This window comes from Drosophila tropicalis, unplaced genomic scaffold (assembly GCF_018151085.1).
Source record: "Drosophila tropicalis isolate 14030-0801.00 unplaced genomic scaffold, ASM1815108v1 contig_694, whole genome shotgun sequence".
NCBI classification, from domain to species: Eukaryota; Metazoa; Arthropoda; class Insecta; order Diptera; family Drosophilidae; genus Drosophila; species Drosophila tropicalis.
Window position 1 is genome coordinate 6115924 of NW_027173176.1, and position 20778 is coordinate 6136701.

The 20778-nt window shown below is 37.1% G+C and overlaps 1 protein-coding gene across 1 annotated transcript in view; it reads right to left on the reverse strand.

Annotated features, from left to right (window-relative positions):
• Positions 1–20778, reverse strand: part of Hipk (Homeodomain interacting protein kinase) — a 35943-nt gene that overhangs the window by 14262 nt on the left and 903 nt on the right. The window contains 1 exon segment of the mRNA XM_068292651.1: positions 15715–16450. Within this exon segment, the coding sequence (XP_068148752.1) occupies positions 15715–16090 (376 nt within the window). The 5' untranslated portion in view covers positions 16091–16450.

Consider the following 20778-nt stretch of genomic DNA (forward strand, 5'->3'; position numbering starts at 1 on the left):
CTCACTGTATCTCCCTCTCGTTTTCCTTCTTTCAACGGGAGAGGAAAACAAGTTAAACCAAACCAAGCAAAGTCAGTCAACTTCAATTGAGGTCAAAATGCGCGTCAAGCAAGAGGGGCAAGCGGTGACACAAAGGGAAGGAACTTGTAGAACGCTTCACCAAGTGTCCACCATGCCAGATGATAACAACCACATAAATAGCATCAACAAGCATAACAGCAGCAACAACGGCCACAACAACAACAGCATCGACAGCCGGGCCAAGCAGCAGTCAGACAGGCGACAAGTCCAACAAGTCATCATTGGGAGAACTGGAACAACGACATTTGGTATATGTTAGTATCAACAGCAATCTAAAAAGAATCTACTTGAAACGAACACTGGACAAACTGCATCTGCTAAATCACATACAAAAGTACGAAGAGAATATACTTTTATTTAGTGTGACGGCATATTTTGATAAAAATTAAACAAAATTCTAATCACGATGATCACCAAAGTCAGAGAAAGACTCTCTGCAATGGCTCTAGTTCAAGTCTTTCAATATATTAGTTAAATTGGCAACAAGTGAGGCTGCATTTTTGAAAGTTTGATAAAAAATTAATCAAATAATAAGAGAGAAAACAATTTTTTTGCATTTTTACAGGCAAGCGATTGGGGTGCAAAGTCGAATATGTCTCTGGGTTTGAATATTATTTTGCAGTTGTTTCTCTAGTTGCACATTCCAATTGCAGTCTAAACTGTGTAGACACACACAAACACACTCATAAACATAGAGCACAAAAAGTAAAAACAAATCAATGGAATGCGAACGCGAATCAATAATCTTAAAGTTTGTGATTTCATTTTTTATTCGTTGTTCGCTTTGGTTTTGTTTTATTGCTTGCACTTTTTTTTTTTTTTTTTTTTTTTTTTTTGCTCTGGAAATGCAATTTGCGATTTCGTTTCATTTATGGCTCCGCGTTGCCCTCTTCTACCACTTTACCTCCTCCAACCGACCTCCAACCACCTCCAGCAGACTCGTTGTGCTGCTGCAACAGTCAACGTGGTGAATTTGCCAATCAAATTGACACGCTTTCCCTTTGTTTCATTTCCTTTCCTTTCCTTTCCCATTCCTCCTTGTTGGGTTATTTTTTTTTTTGTTTTTAATTTTTCTGCTTTTCATTCGTTCCATGCCTTGTCGCTTGCCCCCGGGAGACAGCAGCATTAGATTTAGTCGCTTTTATTTGCATTTAAATTACGTTGAAAAACATGACTGACATTTTGTTTGGGATTTTCCACTGGATTTTCACCCATTTTAATGATTTCCTTTGAAGAGGTCGTCGGGTCGTCTTATCTACCTCTTCGCTTCCCTCTATCGCTCCCTCTCTCTCTCTCTTGTGGGTAAACTTTTGATTTCGGAAATATTTTAGCCAACATTAATAGAATTTTAATGAAACTCTTTACTTTAAACTAGCATAAAAAGGTTCCCTCTCTCTCTGATGATGGGGTTGGATCAAAAGGCTTCATGGGCTTGATGTAGGTTTTACAGATGGATATATATTTAAATATTTTCATGATTTTCATGATAAATCCAAATTTGATAGCCAACGAAAGTAGAAAAGTTTTTAACCTTTAACTGGATCACCTCTTCCGAATTATTTAAATATAATACTCTACTGCTTTTTCTATGTCATATTGTTGACCAACACAAACGAGTGCAAAGTGTGTTGGAGAACCATGACACACACACACACACTCACAGACAGTTTTCTTAATGTTAATGCCTGTGTTTTTTTCTGTGTGTGTGTGTTTTTATTGGCTCTGCTCTAGTAAGTTAAAAATAACAAAATTTCTCTACTTATTGAGGCTCTTAATCACATATTGCTTGATGTTTTCCACCTGCCATGGACTGACTGCCTGACTGACTGACAGACCACTGTGCCTCATTCGTCTCTATGCATCATCATCATCATCAGCAACAACAGAAACAGCAACAATTCGTGGTCCAATATTTGTTTGTGCTGGATTTGTCATTGTTGACGAGCGTGTTGTGGTGCGAGTGCAACGACATTACCCAGTACTCTCCTCCTTCTACTTCACCACCTTCTCCTTTATGCACTACCGCCCCAAAAATGCACTCCTCAATCCCTCCCTTTCTCTCTGCCTTTCTGTCTTGCTTCTCATCGCCTTTTTCACCTCTATCCATCCACTCATAGTCACAACGAAAAATTTGTGTCGTGCCGTGCACTGACGGTCCAAAGTGCTTTGCAACGACAACAACAAAAGCTAGACAATATTGTTGCCTCCTACATACACACACACACACACACACACACTGCAAAACAACGATGATGCCATTTTTGTGGTTATATACATATATATATACATATAAATATATTCAAAATGCATAAGAAACAATTGCAATTTTCAGCTTAAACACTTTAAAGGCACTTAAGCTATACGAGAATGAAAGATGAACCCAAAGATAAGATATATACATATAAGCGAAATATATTTTTCACATAGAATTCTCTCTAAAAACAAACAAAAAAACGTGAATAAGGTGTATTCGAGTAGAAATCTATGATTCCCTCCTTTAGAGGCCTTTTCTGCATTTAAATATATATATTTCTTTTATTGATAAGCCAGGCCTCTATAATCTCTATATTTCTATAAAAGAATCGAGACTTGTCAATGATTTTCCCGTTTGTGATAAGGAACTTTTATTATAGGGTCACTCCTCCTAGAAACAACAAGTATTCCAATCTATAACTACTAGCTGTACCTCCAAAGCCCCCTCCCTTCGCTTGGTCGTTGTTTTCTATTGAATTATTCACACTCTCATTAGCCAATATACACTGCTGCAACCCCCACCATGTCGCCTCCACCACCTCTCTGGCATTCCGTCCCTCTGCCCACTGTTGCTGCTCGCGTCAATAAGACTTGCAAAATAATTCATCATATTGCAATTGGTTTTACGTGTGTGCGCACTCTTATTACATATACAAAATATGGATCGATGCAATCTAAAATATGGCAATAATGCGATAGGAAAAAACAAATTGCATATAGTAATGGATGACTCTACACACTAGTCTCTAAGGGGGGCGGTGGCGGCATTAGTAGTTATCAAAATGGGGCGTGGCTGTTCTACTTAACAGAATTGGTTGGCAGGCAACGCCCCTTTTTTTGAAACAGAATGGTTATGTGGAGTGCACCTCAACATTTCCATTTGTCATTCTATTCCAAAGAAAAATAAATAACAAACAGCACCAGCAAGAAAAACAAAATTTTGAAAAAGAAAAAAGAAGAGGAGAAGGAGAAGGAGGGGGAAATGTTGTATAAATCATCAGGAAGAAATTTAAATTTTTAGATTTCAAATTTCACCACTCGGAATCACGGAATATAGTAGAAATAAAAGTTGCCCACTTTGCGTATACGCAATATGTAGATACGTATATACATATGAGCATAAAAATCACTCATACGCCATGTTATACACACAACATACACACACTGAATGTGTTTCATTTTAGGCCAAACTGCCTGGCCATAAAGAACAGAAAATCAACACCAACAACAATAAGAGAAACAGCGAAAAAGGAACATAAAATGTTATGAGCCGCAAAAACGCCAACAACAAATAATAAGTTCAAAGACCTTCTCCTGGTGAATGAAAGCTGAATTCAGCCTATAAAAGTGGGCGTGGCCATCATAAACCCCCCACAAAAATAAAAAAACAAAAACCAAAAATATATAAATAAATAAAATACAACAATACTAATAATAATACAAGAAAAACAAAAACTCAGTCGCATAGTTCAACGGAAATGAAAAGCTTCAAGAGTTTCCTTTGGGGGGTGTTGAGGGGGAGTCAGTAAATTATATGCATTAAGAGTGCCACAGGAAAAACGCAAAAACAACAAAAACGACAAACCAAAGAAACTTTATAATACGAGAGAAAAGGCAAGAGAGTGTGAGGAAGAGAGAGGAAGAGAGAGAGAGAGAGAGAGAGGGAAGAGAGGGTAGAGAAAACGACCGCGTGAAAAACCCAAACAAAAAAAAAAAAAAAGGAAAAACCAAAACAAAACTTTTTGTTGTTTTGGAAAATTCTCAATGACATTTATGTATTGTTGGGGTGGTCGACAGGGTAAAGGGTGGCCAAGGAAAGGAAAGTCCAGACAATGCTGACATCATTGAAGGCAACGCGCATTTATTATTATAGTCTATTTCTAGTCCAAGAAGTCGTAGAAGAAGAAGGTTATGTTGCAACATTTTGTTAAATGACTAAGACTAAAACCCAGAGAGTGCCCACAAAATATAAAAACAAAAACCTATGACTCAGAGTGCGGAGAAGAAGCCAAAAAGGAGAGCAAACTACAAAAACAGAGAGAAACAAATACATATATACTGACAGAGGGATGGACAGTTTGTTGTGGTGGGGGACCAGAGGTTCCACCCAGACGGTGTTGATGTGGAGGCCGGGCGAACACAAGCAGCAGCAGCCAGAAAGAAAAAAAAAATATATATCAAGACAAGTTTCACTTTAGACTCTTGAGAGTGGGACGACTTGGCTGAAGAGTAACTGGCGCCGTTTGCTGTCCAATGTGGGTTTGACAGTTGGCAGTTTCTAACGTCATGACTGCAAGACCAAGCTAGTGTACCAAGTAACTCTTTCCCTCCTCTTGCTTCGCCATCCCGCCTATCTTCTCCCATTTTTGCTTAATCCATATTTCGCTCTGCTTGCTCCCCCTTCATGCACGATTCACTTGACTTGCATTTCTCGTGGAGAATTGAAAAGTAGCCTACTCAAGAGGATGAGACAAGCAGATGAGAAAAAATATAGAAAAGTAAGGAACATCTCTCTCTTTCTTCACCCTGCCTTTTAATCTCTCTCGCTCTCTCTCTCTCTCTCTGTGTGTGTATTGGAGAGTTTCACATCTATTAACATAATTCAGTGCACAAAATAAGCATTAATTAAATAAATTATACAAAATTTTTAATTAATGTTGTTATTGCCAAAGCGCCAAGCAAAACGGCTTTTGCTCTACGATTTATGGAATGTCGTTTCATATTTAAACAAGTTTAATGAGTTTTGTACATGAATTTGTCAGTGCTGAAGCATTACTTTTTATTTCCAAGCGAGCAAGCTAGAGAGTGAGAGAGAGAGAGAGAGAGAGAGAGAGAAGGGAAGAGACAGAAGTAGGAATCAAGAGGATGCTAAGCGGATTCGAGAAGGAGAATGGAATTAAAATGAGTTCTTACTGTGATGACTAAACTGATTAATGGCTTATGATGGATATGGATGGCAAGAAGTAAATACAAAATTTGATTTGAACAAAATATTTATAAATGTAAACGGCGTCTCTTGCGTCTAGGAATAACAACGAACTGCACTAACGAATACCTAATACCCTTGCATTCGAAATGTATTTAGAACGATTTCTGTGTGTCTTTCAACATTTAATCGTGCATTACAACACAAAAGTTTTGTCTTCTCAAGAAACACACACACACACACACACACACACACACAAGAATATTGCAAAATCAGAATGTTGTTGTCGTTGCTGCCACAGTCGTTTCTAGCAAAAGCATAAATAAAACCACAGCAAAGTTATGCGACGCAAATGTTGGCCCCCGGCTCCCTCTTCCCACTCCATGCCTCCGCACGTTATTTCTAAAAACCAACAACTAAAATAATAAATTCCCGTGCAAAAGTCGTCCATAAAATAGAAAAGTGCAGTCAGGCAACGTTTCTTTCTTGGACTCGGCTACAAACTGTAAAATATTTATATTTTTCTTGACTTAAATTTAAATTTTATTTGAGAATGAACAATTTTACATACTACTCTCAGTCGAAGGGATTGGCCCTCAAAGATACCCTATACTATAAATGAATAGAAGGCAGGAGAAAATTCATGAGAAAGTTCATATCCCTCATCTTCCATTTGAATATCTTTTACGTCTCTAACTCTAATTCCAGTTAGACATTTTCGTCCTTCCTTCAAAGTTTAGATATACCTCCATTTATTTTATGTTTTAAAGGGTATTAAAAGAAATGAAATTTATAATGCAATGCAAAACGATGGCGCCCTCCTCTCTATAGCCCCTCTCCTCACTCTTTGTCCATCCCTTTGCCATCGTGGTCTTGTAATTACGTTGAAAATATTTGTTGGCGGCTGCTTTTTTTAGCGGGCAATTTACACGCATATTTTTGGATTCTTTTCTTTTTGTTTCGTTTCGATTTTTTTGTTTTTTGTTTTTCTTGACGGCAAAAAACGGGCGCCCAACGTTGTGGCAGTTGTTTGACCGCTGAGTAGGGCAATTGCTGGCTGCCATTTGGAGAGACTTTGGCCCACCTTTCCTCAGGCCCTGTCTACCAAATATGAAAATTTGCTGCTGACTGAATTCTTAATTATAGTTACTAACAAAAACAAAAAAGAACAAAGGGACAATGAGTTCGACAACATATCGTAGAAATATTTATAGAAAAGTTAGATTAAGGAAATTATCCCTGACTAACCATATATTTGACTATTTTAATTAGACCTTGGCTAAAACCTCCATACATCTGTTACCACCATGTGCTGGTACACAAAAAAAACAGATACTCCAAACCAAAAAAAAAAAACACAAAACACACACACACACACAGAAAATGAAATGAAAACAAAAACCGAAAAAAAAACCCCAAACCTTGGAAACACTATACAAATTTGTGGATCTAAAAATATAAATATAAAACTGAAATATCCGCCTTTTGAAACAAAAATCAGCACAGAACTTGGTTAAGATACTTTTTTGAAATGGGGGGGCTGGCGTCTATTGTATTATGTTTTGTATGACGAACGCCCCTGCAAAAGCAAAAGGCAACAATAATAATAATTAATAATCGCGAATCGTTGCTACGACTAAATAAATAATAATAAAAAAAACAGTTGAAAACTTGTTTTAAAAGTGCGAAAGAGAGAGATGACGACACGACATGAAATAAAAGCAAAAAAATAAAATCTCCCATTAGTCATCGCGCAACATTGACAACACACCTGTAGAAAGCGAAAGAAGAAAACAAAAACGAGAGAAAAAACAACTGAAAAATATGTATATAAGAACAAAAATATACAATAATAATAATAATAATAAACAGACAGCAACAGCTCGATAGTTCGATAAGAAAAACAAAATAATAAAACCAACACAGACAACAGCGACAGATAGGGGGACAAGCGATAGAGAAGGGGAAGGAGAAGAAGAGAGAAGGAGCACACAGGCAGGTGGGTAGTTCCGCGGGGGAATGGGGATAAAAATGGTTAACTAAGAATAAAGAGTGTGCGAGATAGAATCGTTTTCACAGCAAGCAATTCCCTAGCCATAGCTAAAATGTTAAGCTCTCTCTCTTTTATTCCTCAATCTCCTCATCGCACACTGCCATACCCCCCCTCCATCCCACCCAAGGGCTTTACAAATTAAGCTATGGAAAAAAGGCAACAGGAGATAATGGTATAAGCCATCACCTACACAGGCAAGCACAGTGAAGACTCTCTAAAGATAGACAGACAACGTAACTCAAATTGCATAAAGTAATAGTATCTAATTTAAGTGAGACTTTAATTATATTACGATTTCTAGAATGTAAAGAACCTCACTAATAACAGTTGCTTAAAAATATGTATATTCTGAAGGAAAATCAATTGACCCATAGTGACAACTGCTGTGCTAGTTCACTTAGTAGAGTCCTTACTGTTTTGTTTTGTTAACAGATATTCGTTTTTTTCTTCTTTCTTTTGGGGAGACGGTTGGGGATTGTTGTGAAAGAAATGTTATTTTATCTCCTCACCGTATTATGTGTGTGTGTGTGTGTATATATATATTCTCTAGTCTGCCATTTATACAGATGCATGTGTGTATGTGCTGTGCCGCCTTTAGCAAAGGATTATGTTTACTGGTTGAGTTGCTAAACCAAAGTATCAACGCCATTTTTATTCCAACACTATGCAAAATGAAAATTAGGAACGAGTGAACGCAAATGAACGAACGTACGATGGATAGATGGATGGATGGATGAATAGATGGGTATAGGCAAGGTGGTAGTGGGCCGGGCCGAACAAATAACTGGATCTGGACCTGGCGACGCGCGTGTGTGTCTGTGTGTTGTAGTTATTTGTTCATCCATTCCCACCCGCCCACTCCCTGCCTGCCTTCCTGCATGCTTCACAATTTGCCATCGACATCGACATCAACATCATCATCATCCACTGTCAACTGGGATGGCAACTTTGACGTTGACATCAACAACATATAGAGATGGGTGGGCGGCGGCGGGGGTGGAGTCGGTTTGGGCAGCAGCTGATTTCCTCCACTTCCCCCCTCTCTATCTCTCTCCACCACACACAGTTTCCCTTGGTCTTTATATTTTTCCTTTCAACGCCCGCGCAATTTTACTTGCCGTTGTTGTTGTGTCTCAATTGACTTTCTATAATTGCGTTTAATGTGTTGTGACGATGCGCCCCAACCCGCCCCCTCCCCATTTAGTTCTCTTCTTTGGCCTTAGTTGTGCCTTTTGGCTATGAGTCGCCGCCGCTTCGGCCTCCATCTCCTCCTTCTCCTCCTCCTGATGCCTACTGCCTCTCTAGTTGTGTAATTTAGAAAATGCTATTCTATTTCTGTGTTTCATTTTATTTAGCAACATTTATTTCTTTTTTTTCTGTTTTTTCTCTCTCGTATTTCTATCTATCTAACACAACACACACTTTGTTGCACATTTCGCTTCGAATTTCTTATTTCCTTTTTCGATTTAAGCAGCTTTTCATATTATTTAATTTTCGTTTCTATTTACACTTTTCCTTTAGCTGATTTGCGTAATCCAAATGAGCCAAAGCCAAATGGGGCTACAGCTGCTGGCTGCTAGGTTCAATTTCATTAATATTGATTGAAACTGATTGGATAACGAACAATAAGAAGACAAGAAAGAAACACCTTGAGGTGCAGAAACAGATACAGAAATTTAAGCCAAATGGATTATAGAAAGATCAAAATCAAACGATTTGCGAAATGTAATATAGATAGATAGAGAGAGGTATTCGTATCTGATCTGATTACAATCACGCTATGCCAGGCAAGAAGAAGAAGCAACTCTAACATGATGAAAAGGTTTAATCTTGGTGCAGATCGTCCTTTTTCTTAACTTTACTTTCCTTTTCCTGTCTTTCTGAAAGAATACAATTATTATCAAAGAACCTGAAACGTCAGGGTTTCAGCACACACATTGTCAAGTTCATTGTCACCAAAAAGCAAAGAGGGAGTGAGAGGGAGATACTGAGAGAGCAGCAGAAATATATATGCACATTGTACATACATATAAAAGGTTTCTATACGTAAATTGTCAATGTTTGATATTAACAATAGACACCACAAAGCAGTAGTAACGGTATCTTTTCATATACTGACACTGTACCTACACACTTTTATTATTTCCCTATTCACACATTCTCGTATTTTTATGTCTTTCCCTCTTTTATTTTCTGTGTCCATGTGTCGCGTCTGTAGATGCAGTTCGTTTGATTGTTTGCTCTCATTGTCTGACGGGGGGTGTAGTGGTGACAGGGGGAGGAGCGGAGAACTGTCCATTAACACTTGTTAACCCAATTTAGATTCAATTTCCATAGACATTGCACGTTTTTTTTTTTTATATATGTATGTATCTGAGTTTGTTCGGTCCGTTGAAATAAGACCCTGTGCATTGTCATACAACTGAGCTCAACTGAACACACAAAGCCACAGCAACGGCAACAGAACGAACGACCATTAAACAACAAGTGACGCAGAGACATTGCCATTCGCTTAACAACAATTCAAAAAAAGTAAGCAGCAAGCAAACTAACTTCAAGGTTTATCAACAGTTCGTTCAACAAGAGATCGGACAACTGCCTAGACATTCAAAACTTGGCGAATTTTCTTCTTTCGGCCATTCCGATGATAAATTTTTGTAGTTTTTTTTTTTTAACTTGACCTCCATTTCTTGGCTGCTATTCCTCAAAAGAAAAATATACATACATATATGTATGTACAAGAAGACAGAGTCAGCCCAAAACTCAATTAAAACTCCCAAAAAGAAGAGAGAAACAAAAAATTAAACTTCAAGTTGCCAGTGCTCTGCGAGTGCTCGTTTGTTGTTGTATGTGAAACAAGTTCTCAAACGAAAAATAAAAAACTGGTTCGATTTCTCAACTTTGTTGATGATCTTTCAGAAAAACAACAGTGCGACATCCAACAAGAGCACAAAATACATTGAAATCAATGTTCATACATACATATGTACATATGTACTTTCAGTACTAACTGACTCTGACGAGTGGAACAGAGACAGAAAGAGAGATTTTTGAAAGTTATCAGCCATGAACAATGAAATACACAGAGTGTCTCAGTCTCCACCACTCAATCCCCGTCCGTTCAGTTTAGTTCAGTTCAGTTCCAGTTCTTTCATTAATTACAATACAAAAAAAGTTACTGAAAAAATGCAACACTCACGTAAAGCTGAAAAGTGGGTTCGAAATTGTTGGTTTTTTTTCCCCCTCTGATGCTTACCTAAAACGAGAAACAACAACAAAAAGCTATTAATGATATGTATTAGGACTTGCAATTCAATAAAAATTAAACAAATAAGTACTAGGTGTAACTTTAATCGTTTTTCTTAACCATATAATTAACGAGAAGATCGAAATGTCTAGTTCTAGATGGTTCTATTATTTCCTAGATGGTTCTACATGGTTAAAAACTATTTTGGACATAAGAATCCTATCTTATCACTAAACCCTAAAAAGAAATAGGTACTAATATGAATTTACAATATCGAGTTGTGATTTTTGTAGGGCTCAGAGATAAAGATCATTGGGGTACAGCATTTGCCACTGTTACTGGCTGGGGATTTGTGTGTTTTCTTTTGGTATTAATCTTTCAAGGTAATGTTTTTAGTGATGTATAGATAAGATCGGTAGTGTTTATGGCTCACTACTTTTCTTTTGTTCAATCCATTGTGTTCCACTGTCTATCCCGACAATCTTTCTTGTTGTTTGCCCTAATTTTCTTCTTCCTCTGCGGTTTGCGAATCGCCAAGTCCCTGTGATGTGGTGTCGGCTCGATCACAAAAGTTTCCGCTGCTGCTGCTGCCATTTTTTCTTTTCTGTCTTTCTTTTTCTTTTGATACAATATACTTTCGCTCATAAATCTCAGCCGAGCTCTGCTAATAATAATTTCCTGACCCTGACTTTGCCCTAACCACTAGCAGCAGCAACGCCACCAGCAGAATAACCAGAAATCAAACTAAAATGAGACTTTCTTCATGTAATCTTTGTATGTGTGTGTGAGTGGGTGAAAGGAGTTTAGACAGCTGCAGCTGCAACCCAACCCAATGGTGTTGTGTGTAGGTGTTTTGTGCGAAAAAAGAAGCAAATTTCACCCAATATGGCCAACCAGTATAACCGGGTGATTGTGCCTGCTCCTGCCTCCTGTCTGTGCCTCAGAATGAAGCTTTACTCCCATTCCCCTCGTTAACGTGTTCTGGTTCAGTGAGAAGGCAAAAAAGAATCTTTTCATTTGTATACCTTTTGGGAAATATTTCAATAAATTATGCTAGAGATTCAAACGCGCCCCTCAACCACCCACTCGCCGCCCCTGTGACCCATTCATGGCCTATAGTTTTCCTTATTAAGGAATTTATTTAAAACAGGAATCCTTGGTTAAATAAAAACTGATAGCAGAGAGAACTTACCTATAATTAATGAATCCTTTTGATTAACTTTAAATGGCAATTCAATTGCTTAAACATACTTGACTTAAAACACAATTATATGTTAATATTGACAAATTGAATTTTCTCTGGCAAATGGAAATGCATTGCATTTAGATACTTGCCAGTTTGATTTTCGTCTGACTGAGTGAGAAGTTAAATGAATTTTTCAGTGATGCATCATTAGGGACTAACGAGCATTGTTTGGGCTATGTGATACTTTAATGGTTGCTCAGGTTGCTCTCTGCTCTGCTTTTGGTGCTCCCCCCTTCAAGACAAAAGCAAAAACAACAACTACAATCAGAAACGAAGGTTTCTTCAAAGACATTCTAGCCATGAGAAGCAGCAGCAGCAGCAGCCCACGCACAACACTCAGTTACAGCTGACAGAAAGGGAAGGGAAATGTGGCAAAGTTCCTCGCATGTCAATCATGAATACAGCAGCAACGCGGCAAAACTTGTTGTCAACTTAAAGTTTAATTTAGTTTTTGTTTTTGCTTAATTTTTTTGTTTCTTTTTTGAAATATTATTTAGTCAGTCCAATGACAACAAGAAGCAAAAGAAAAAACGAAAAACAAAACTTCATGTTCGTTTGTTTATTTTGTCAGCCTATACAAACTGTGTGTGTATGAGTGAGAAAGCAGCAATCAACTGTGTGTGTGTGTTTGAATGAACAAGAAAATTTAAATGAAATTTTCATGCAAGACATCACGTAGCTTTAAAATTCCACAAGAAATTTCAGATTCCAAAAAGCCCAACGACCAAGTGAGCGAGCGAGAAACGAACCCAAACTCAACCCTATGAATAATATTGCCCTCGCCCGCCGTGTGCAGAGGCCTAGTTAATTGTGTAAAGATATATGCAAATGAAAATTAAATGAATATTTAAGCAATCGATAAAGTTTAGAAGAAAGGTAGATAGAGTGTGGCTTTGGGGGGCAAGAGGGAAAGCAGAGACTACCTGGCTCCTCCCCACCTTCCTATCCTACCGCCAAATCGATGTTCAAAGTCAACAAATAAAAGTAATTGGTTTTGACCAAGCCGCCGCCGTCACCGCTGCTACCACACCACGTTTCTATCTCTTGTAAATAGGGAGTAATCGTTTGAACTATATATATGTACATCCATAGATACATATATATATATTTCTTAATCATCGTTAAATGCTAAATGGAAACAAAAGACCTTGGCTGGTATTTTTTTCTTCTTTTTTTCGTTTATTCGGGGTGTGAGAAAAAGGTAAACTTGAGATAGAAGAGGCAACTGGTAATGGTCAAGGGGGTTATAGCCATTGAGTGCAAAAAGCCAACACAACAACATAAAAAGGCTAACAAATTTATATGACAGCTGTTGTTTAGCCAGTGAGGCGGTGGTTAGCTATCTGAAAAGGTATATACGAGGGTCATCATGCAATAGTCAAAGAGAGAGAGACGTCCCCAGGACGCAAAAATTATTTCCCACCAGAAGGTCACGGTTCTATCGGCCAACGCAACTTGTTATTCGCTTACCAAATAAGGCACGCTTATGTATTGATTGAATGCCTCACACACACATACATATAACCGATTTGATCTAATACTTGTTGATTGACCCTTGTCATGATATCTATGTATATCTATATATGTTTATACATATGTATGTATGGACAGAACATACAGAAAATAATTTAAATGTGACTTCAATACTTAAGAAACATTCGAAAAACATGCAATATTCTTTTATCAATTCATTTTGAAATACTTTTCGATTCGGCATATAATATAATATTTATCAAGTTTTGTTTAAAATGTAATACCAAGGGGAACAATTCAGTCGATTGTTTAAAAATATCTCAATTTTTGGATAGACTATAAAAAATTTTGATTCATTTCTGATAAGCGGTTTGTGATAATTTGTGGAATTCCGGAAACAATCGAAAATATAAATTTTTATTTATTTTTAATGGCACTTATGTATCATTAATAATCTTTATCAAAGTCAAAAAGAAAAAACCTCAAAAACGCACGATCCGTATTAAAGATAAACATATGTCGGGCATATGTATGAATGAATAGTTTTGATTTTGATAATTATAATGATGATGATCATTTGGTCGAAAATCTCAACTACTCATAAGATAGAAACGAATTGGCCAAAAAGAAGTACAGCAATAAGGTCTATACCAAAACAAAACAAAAATCCATCTCATTTCCAGCAATTCGTTTGATGACGACAACGAAAAACACAAACAACAAAATTTTTATAAGTCGCAATAAGCGAAAAATAAATACAATAAAATGTAGGAAATACACAAAAATAAGAGGGAGGAAAAAAAACCTGCAGACCGAAATTAAAGTAAAAAAAAAGAAGAGCTAGGAACACTGAAGAAGAAGAATTGGAATAACTTAACTTAGATTGGGAGACAATTGGGGTGGTAATTGCGTCCGTTGGAATTTTCAATGAGAAGCAAATTTGGGAGGGAAAAAAAGGCAAAACAAAACACAACAAAAAGAGAGACCTTCCATGTGCTGTGTGTGTGTGTGTGTGTGTGTGTGTGTGTGAGATATCAAACAATAAGTCATAATAATAAAAAGCGAAAAAAATAAGAAGAAAAATACAAAAATATATATGTACATATAAGCAATAAGCAGAGCAACACAGAACACAACAAAAAATATAAAAGCAAAGAGCAGAAGTTTCTATACTCTAAAGCTGTGATCTAAGCCGATCAAACAACTTTAATAACAATTATTACTAGACTGAGGACATTGGAAGATGTCACTGATTATGATTATGATTATGATTTTAGAGCAGACATTTGGAATACTTCTACAATGGTATTTGGCTTATTATCAATATCACAAATTTCCTTTTTTTCAAAATGTTTTCAACACTTTTTCTGAAACTATGTATATTACGCTGCAAATTAAATAATTTGGCCAAAACTATTCATCAAACGGGAGTAACGTTCTCTGTAGTTTTTATGCACATTTTTTGGTCAAGAAGGACCATTATCAATGACTGATATGTATAGTCGAAGTTGCGACATAGCAAGGGTATCAACATACAATCATGTATATACATACATACATACATATATAGGTATGTATACATATACGTAGAAGGTAATAAAAAAAAACATCAACAAAAAATTGTATGACTAAAGTGTGGGTAGGCCTGCTGGTCGAAGTGGTGTGCTGCTGGAGGGGCGGAGAGGGCGGTCTCAACTGTCTCTGCCTCGGCCTCTGTCTACTCTTCACTACTGAGACAGATACAAACGTAATCGGAGATAGCTTGATAGCCACAAGAACGAATGACGTCTGTTCAAAAGTGGGAGAGAGAGAGACGAGCAAAAAGAGAATGAACAGAAATAAATAGTCTTCCTTCACAAATTGAAGCCATGTGAGCGCACTGCCGCTGTTCCTTTCTACGTCTCCTTCTCCTTTTGAGGGTTCTTGCTGATATTTTGTTGGCGTAGCGCTTTAATTTTGATTAGAAATGATAAGCCGACAACATACATACGAACATACGTACATATGTACACATACAGTGTGTTTGTTGTTCCAGCGCACACGGCAACAAATCGTAAATATTGGTTTACCTTCTATATAACAATAATAATAATAACTTCTAACAGCTTTCAATGTGCGTGTGTGATAACGATAACTCACGAACGCAAATCATTCACAATTTCACCAAATTATCGAAAAACTAACAACTATTTTTAGCAAGATACACACGATCCCCGATATGGAACATACACTGTTTTGAAAATACCAAACACACCTTGATCGATGTGCCCTAATTTGCCACTTTATGTCTTAAAGGACCATCCTATGCCTAGATTCCAGACAGAATCTGGGTTTAATTTTTCTAACCCACAGACCTACGCCATTGTTTCCCAGAATATAAATATAGCTAACCAGAATCAGCTAACTTTTCTGATCAAATAGGATTGATCACTCACCTGTTTCACGTTTTCGCTTATTTATGGTGACTCCTGTTTGATCCTTTGGCTTAACAATTACACCACGTTGCTGTAGTTGCTGTTGTTGCTGCTGGTGGTGGCGTTTCTCCTTCCCAATTGCCGTAAGATCACAATTAATGCCAATGCTGACCTGTTGGGGCGTGACTTTCACTACATTTGCTGTTGAAGCAAAGAAATTTGCAGTTTCATTTGGATGCTGCTGCGGATTATGACGTTGTTGTTGCTGCTGATGATGATGATTATTATTATTATTATACAAATACGAATGTCCTAGTTCCGGCTGAAGGACACTGACAACGGTTGCGTCGTCGTAATCAACAAAATTGGACGCGGTCAGCTGATGCGACGTTATCATTGGCGCATGCAAGAACTTTTAAAGATGGTTTCAAATTTGATTTTATTCTGTTTTGTTTGTTTCCTTTTTGGTTTTTTTTTTTTTGTTATGTTATTATTTGTTGTTGCTGTTGATGGGCTTACAAATTAGTTTTGTACAAAAAAAATTTTAAGTTTCATTCTTAATTCTTTAAATATTAATTTAAACTTTTCTCTTAGTTGCTTAGATAAAACTTGAGGCAAAGAAACATATTTACAATTACTTTTCTTTCTTTTTCGTTTTTTTCTTTCTTCTTTCTTTGATTAAAGATTCATACGATTTTTTTTTTTATTTTTATTTTTTGTTGTTTTGTTGTTTCATTAAACCAAAATAAAAGAGAATCTGGAATGAAAAATAGAAGTAAATATAACATTAATAACAATGAAGAAAAGTTTCAAAATTTTAACGAAAGAACTTGAAAGACTTTTCACAGTAACAAAAGTTAACAAATTTTTATAAGAGAACATTCTAGGGAAAAACTCTTTAAAAATGGATTTTTCGAATAATTGATTTCACGTGTTTGTGGAAAAGTTGACTGTAAATAGTACTTTAGTTACTTTTGTTTCGAAACTGTTCCCATGGACTCCCCCCTCATCCTCCTCTACACCCCTTTTGACGCTATGCCTTCTTATATTTGAATTTTAGAATTGATTTCCATAATTTCCCCTCAACAACAAAATGCTCTGTGATCTTTTGCCATTTTTAATTAATTTTAGAAAATTTCCATTCAAACAAAATACACGAAAAATTATCGTTTTGTGCCCAGGCGGACAACTATCAAAAAACAAGACTACAATAACAAGTCAAAAACAAAAAAAAAACAAAAACCACAAAAAAAATTAAACAAATTTGTAGATTATGCACACACAGACAGACACCTTACACACACACGCACACACACACATAGAGACACATAGATGTAGTAAACTTTTTCTACGCATTATTGTTGAAAAGTTCTTGGAACTAAAAAAAAAAAAAAACAAAAATGAGAAGAAAAAAATGTAAGCCAATTTGGCAACTTTCGTTCACAAACAACAAAATTAACAACAACAATATAATGATAAAAAAAAAAAAAACAATAAAAAATAAAAAAAAAATGAGAAGAGAAAAATGAAAAAGCAAACAAAAAGCCGGTTCTCTCACACAACGACAAACACACGCACACACACACACACAGATATGCCGAGGGACAGACAGATAGACAGACGAAAAAGATACTTATTAAGGCCTGCTGGATATATGTATCTCTGGGCGGCTGGCTCTCTCCTATCCCCACCACAGCCCTCTTTTGCGCTCATCTCTTTCCCCAATGGAGTTGCAAACACAACAAACAAACAAGCACACACATATTCACAGAGAAACACTTAAAAACACACATCCAGAAAGAGAGAGAGAGTGTGTGAGATACAGCTATACACTAATACTTGGGCAGTCAGTTTAACTGCGCGTGGAGGCGACAACGAAAAACCCGGCGCAGACGTCAACAACAACGTATCAGCAGCAGCAGCAGCAGCAGCTGAAGAAGAGCGCCACAAGAAAAGGGGGGTGGCAGCAGCGACGGGCGCGACCGACAAGGAGGGGGCGGGGGCGAACGACGAAACAAGTTTTCTTATTATTGTTGCTTTTTTGTATTTTGGGTGTAACTGAATTAATATTAATGTTTGGTTTGAAAATTGCGAAAACAAAATTTATACATATATTTTTTTTATACAAATTTTTTTTTCGAGGCCTCACAAAAATTTTGTTTTTTGGAAAAACAATAAAAAAATGAAGGTAATTTTTCCACACCTTTTGCAGAGCTTTGTGGACACTTGTATTTTTTTTGATTATTTTTGTAAATTTATTTTTTTAGTTTTCCTTTTTGTGGTTGCTCTTGCCACACCGACTTGCAACGTCCGCTTGCCAAGCCGTTCGCTGAGACTCTGATTCAGAAAAATGTTGCCCAAAATGCTTGCCCCAAAAGAGAGCTCCACCAACAAACTGCGCAAGCTTCCAGTCTCTCTCTCGCGCGCTCTGTCTCTCCCACTTGGAATGTCTGACTCTGTCATTCTGCTGTGTCTTTTGTGATGTGTCTCGCGCGCTCTCTCTCTCTGTGTGTTTTTCTTAAAGCTCTGCCCGGGGGACGTTTTCTGCTGCTTCTGCTGCTGCGGCGCTGCTTCTGCCGGTGCTTTGCTGTTGCCTACTGCTTACGTGGGTGGCCCCACCTTGGGCGCCAGTTTGTGGTAGGTGGGAAAAACCGGCACCCGCTTTTTGAAATAGTTTCTTTTAGTGGCGCTGCTGTCCGAAGGGGCACAAAGGGGGGAGGATGGAAATGGTGGCACATTCGACGCGAATCTTGCGTCGTGGGCAGACTTAATTACATACATACAGAGTAAGACTTATATACACATACCCCTCCATATTGTAAGGAGCATATTTTTAGATCACAAAATGGCACAGTTACAAGAAGACCAAGTGGTTAAGACTAGATGGAAGAAGGCGGTGGAGAACGGGTTGAGGTTTTACCAACTTGGTTAATGGGCCGTGTACTTTCCGAAGGGCGGGGGAATAGAGGGTGGAGGTTGCGTGTGAGAATTATCAAAGTAAAACATATGTTGACTGTTTTAGAAAGAAAACGATTTCAAAATGTTGCCAAATCTCGTTCGTAGAAAGTCAAGGGACATGTTTAAAATGCATGGTTTTCTGCGTCAGCTCGACGTCTACTGCAGAATTCAAATAGATAGGCCATATATAGGCAAATAGATGGTGACCCCGACGTTTATACAAGTGTCTACTATGTACATACATACATACGTATGTACATATGTACATATATGAGAAGACACAATTGTTTTAACAAAACAGATTAAGTTATAACTAGATTGTTCCTCTCTCATCTTCTCTTAACCGCCCACTGGAAACCACAATTCAATCAGCAATATGGCTAACAGCCTGGGCATCAATTACAAACCAATAAACAAGACAACCAACCAACTACCCAAGCAATGACGAACCAATTCACCAACCAAGTTGTAATCTCATTTAGAAAACTTTCCAAACAGCTGTTGGGGCAAGAAAAATTAGTCCAAGAGAAGGAGGACTGTATGTCTCATACAGGCAGAGTTAGAGGGAGAAGAAGCTTAGTTTATACCATATGGAAGCCAAGTTGTCAGCTTGTTGTTCCTTTTTCCTTCTCGTTTTGAGGACTAATTGACAGTTGCCTAACAAGAAACTGGAGCCTTTCTTGGTAGTGAGTGGGTCGGATGAGGGAATGGGTGGTAGTAGAGGGGAAAACCCACAATAAAAACCGCAGTTTCTCATCCCTCCAATTTCGAATTACCCTCATTTTGCGTCAGGGAAATTAAAGTTGTGCAACAATTTTTCGCTTTAAATGATTTACATAAATATATGTAAACCTAAGCCGTAATACAGGAAAACCAAAAATAAAGCGTAGCGAGAAAGAGACAAAGTAATCATCCTTCATCAATGAGAATATTCTCGAGAGAGAGAGAGAGAGCGAGAAACCGAATAAGAGAGCGGGGAGAGAAAGTACTTCTTTCAATTGTGAGAGAGAGAGAGTCAAGAGAGCAAATATAGCCGGCGGCGGCATTTTCTTTCATGATGATGATGATGATGACGCAGCATGTGGCTCGCTTTGCGCTTTGAGAAGAGGTTGCTTAGGCTCAAAAGGAAGCAAAGGAAGGACCCTAACACTCTGACCCTACCCTACACACTTCCGTTTCAAGCTTTTGTGTGTGTGTGTGTGTGTGTGCGTTTGATAACTGCGTAGAACGATAATGACAATTCACAAGCAATATGTGAAACAAATACATACAAATGTCGCCAAAAGAAGTCAACTATAAAATTATATGTATGTATATGAACTACTTGGCTAATAACACGTTTACCAAATATCTGAAATCTCAACGAAACTCATTAAAAGTATGGTGAAATTTCTGTATGTAGAAGGACCTTGTATCCTCCAGGGTAAAAGAATTTCACAACATTGCACAAATCTCTAGATACACTGACAAACAGTCGATTAGAACAATAATTCGAAAGGACTAAGGATTGGAATAGGATTATAATGTATGTAGACATTGTTATATGCTTACGTTAAAAGAATATTCAAAGAATTGAAGAAATGAATTCTTTGCTTTTGGAATTTTCACAACATAATTTTTGCAAAAACGTTTTACAAATCGTTTATATGAAAATAAATACGAATTTTAATAGATGCAGATATCGGAATTTCGAAAACAAAACAACAAAAATTCAACAGTAATCCCAACGTGAACTTGACAATATTTTCTTTTATACTGGTATTGACAATTTGCTAGCTGCCTCCTATGACCACCACACACTGAGGCAGAGGGAGAGAAAATTCTCGAATATTTATAAAATATGTACATACATATTTGAAAAATTATTTGAAATAATCATAATCTTAGATTTATAGAAGTGATTTTTAAAATCTCTCTTTTCTATACGCTAGGTTTTAGATTTTCCAACATTTTCTTCTTGAGTCAATTAATAAACATAATGCAAAATTTTGTTTATTAAATGCAACAACAAAATATATACCTACATACATACATAGATAGGTATATTTATTTAAGTTTTCTTTAAATAAACATTTGAGTGCTAGTTAAGGGCACGTGGAGGAAATCTTATGTAGGAGATGTACACCT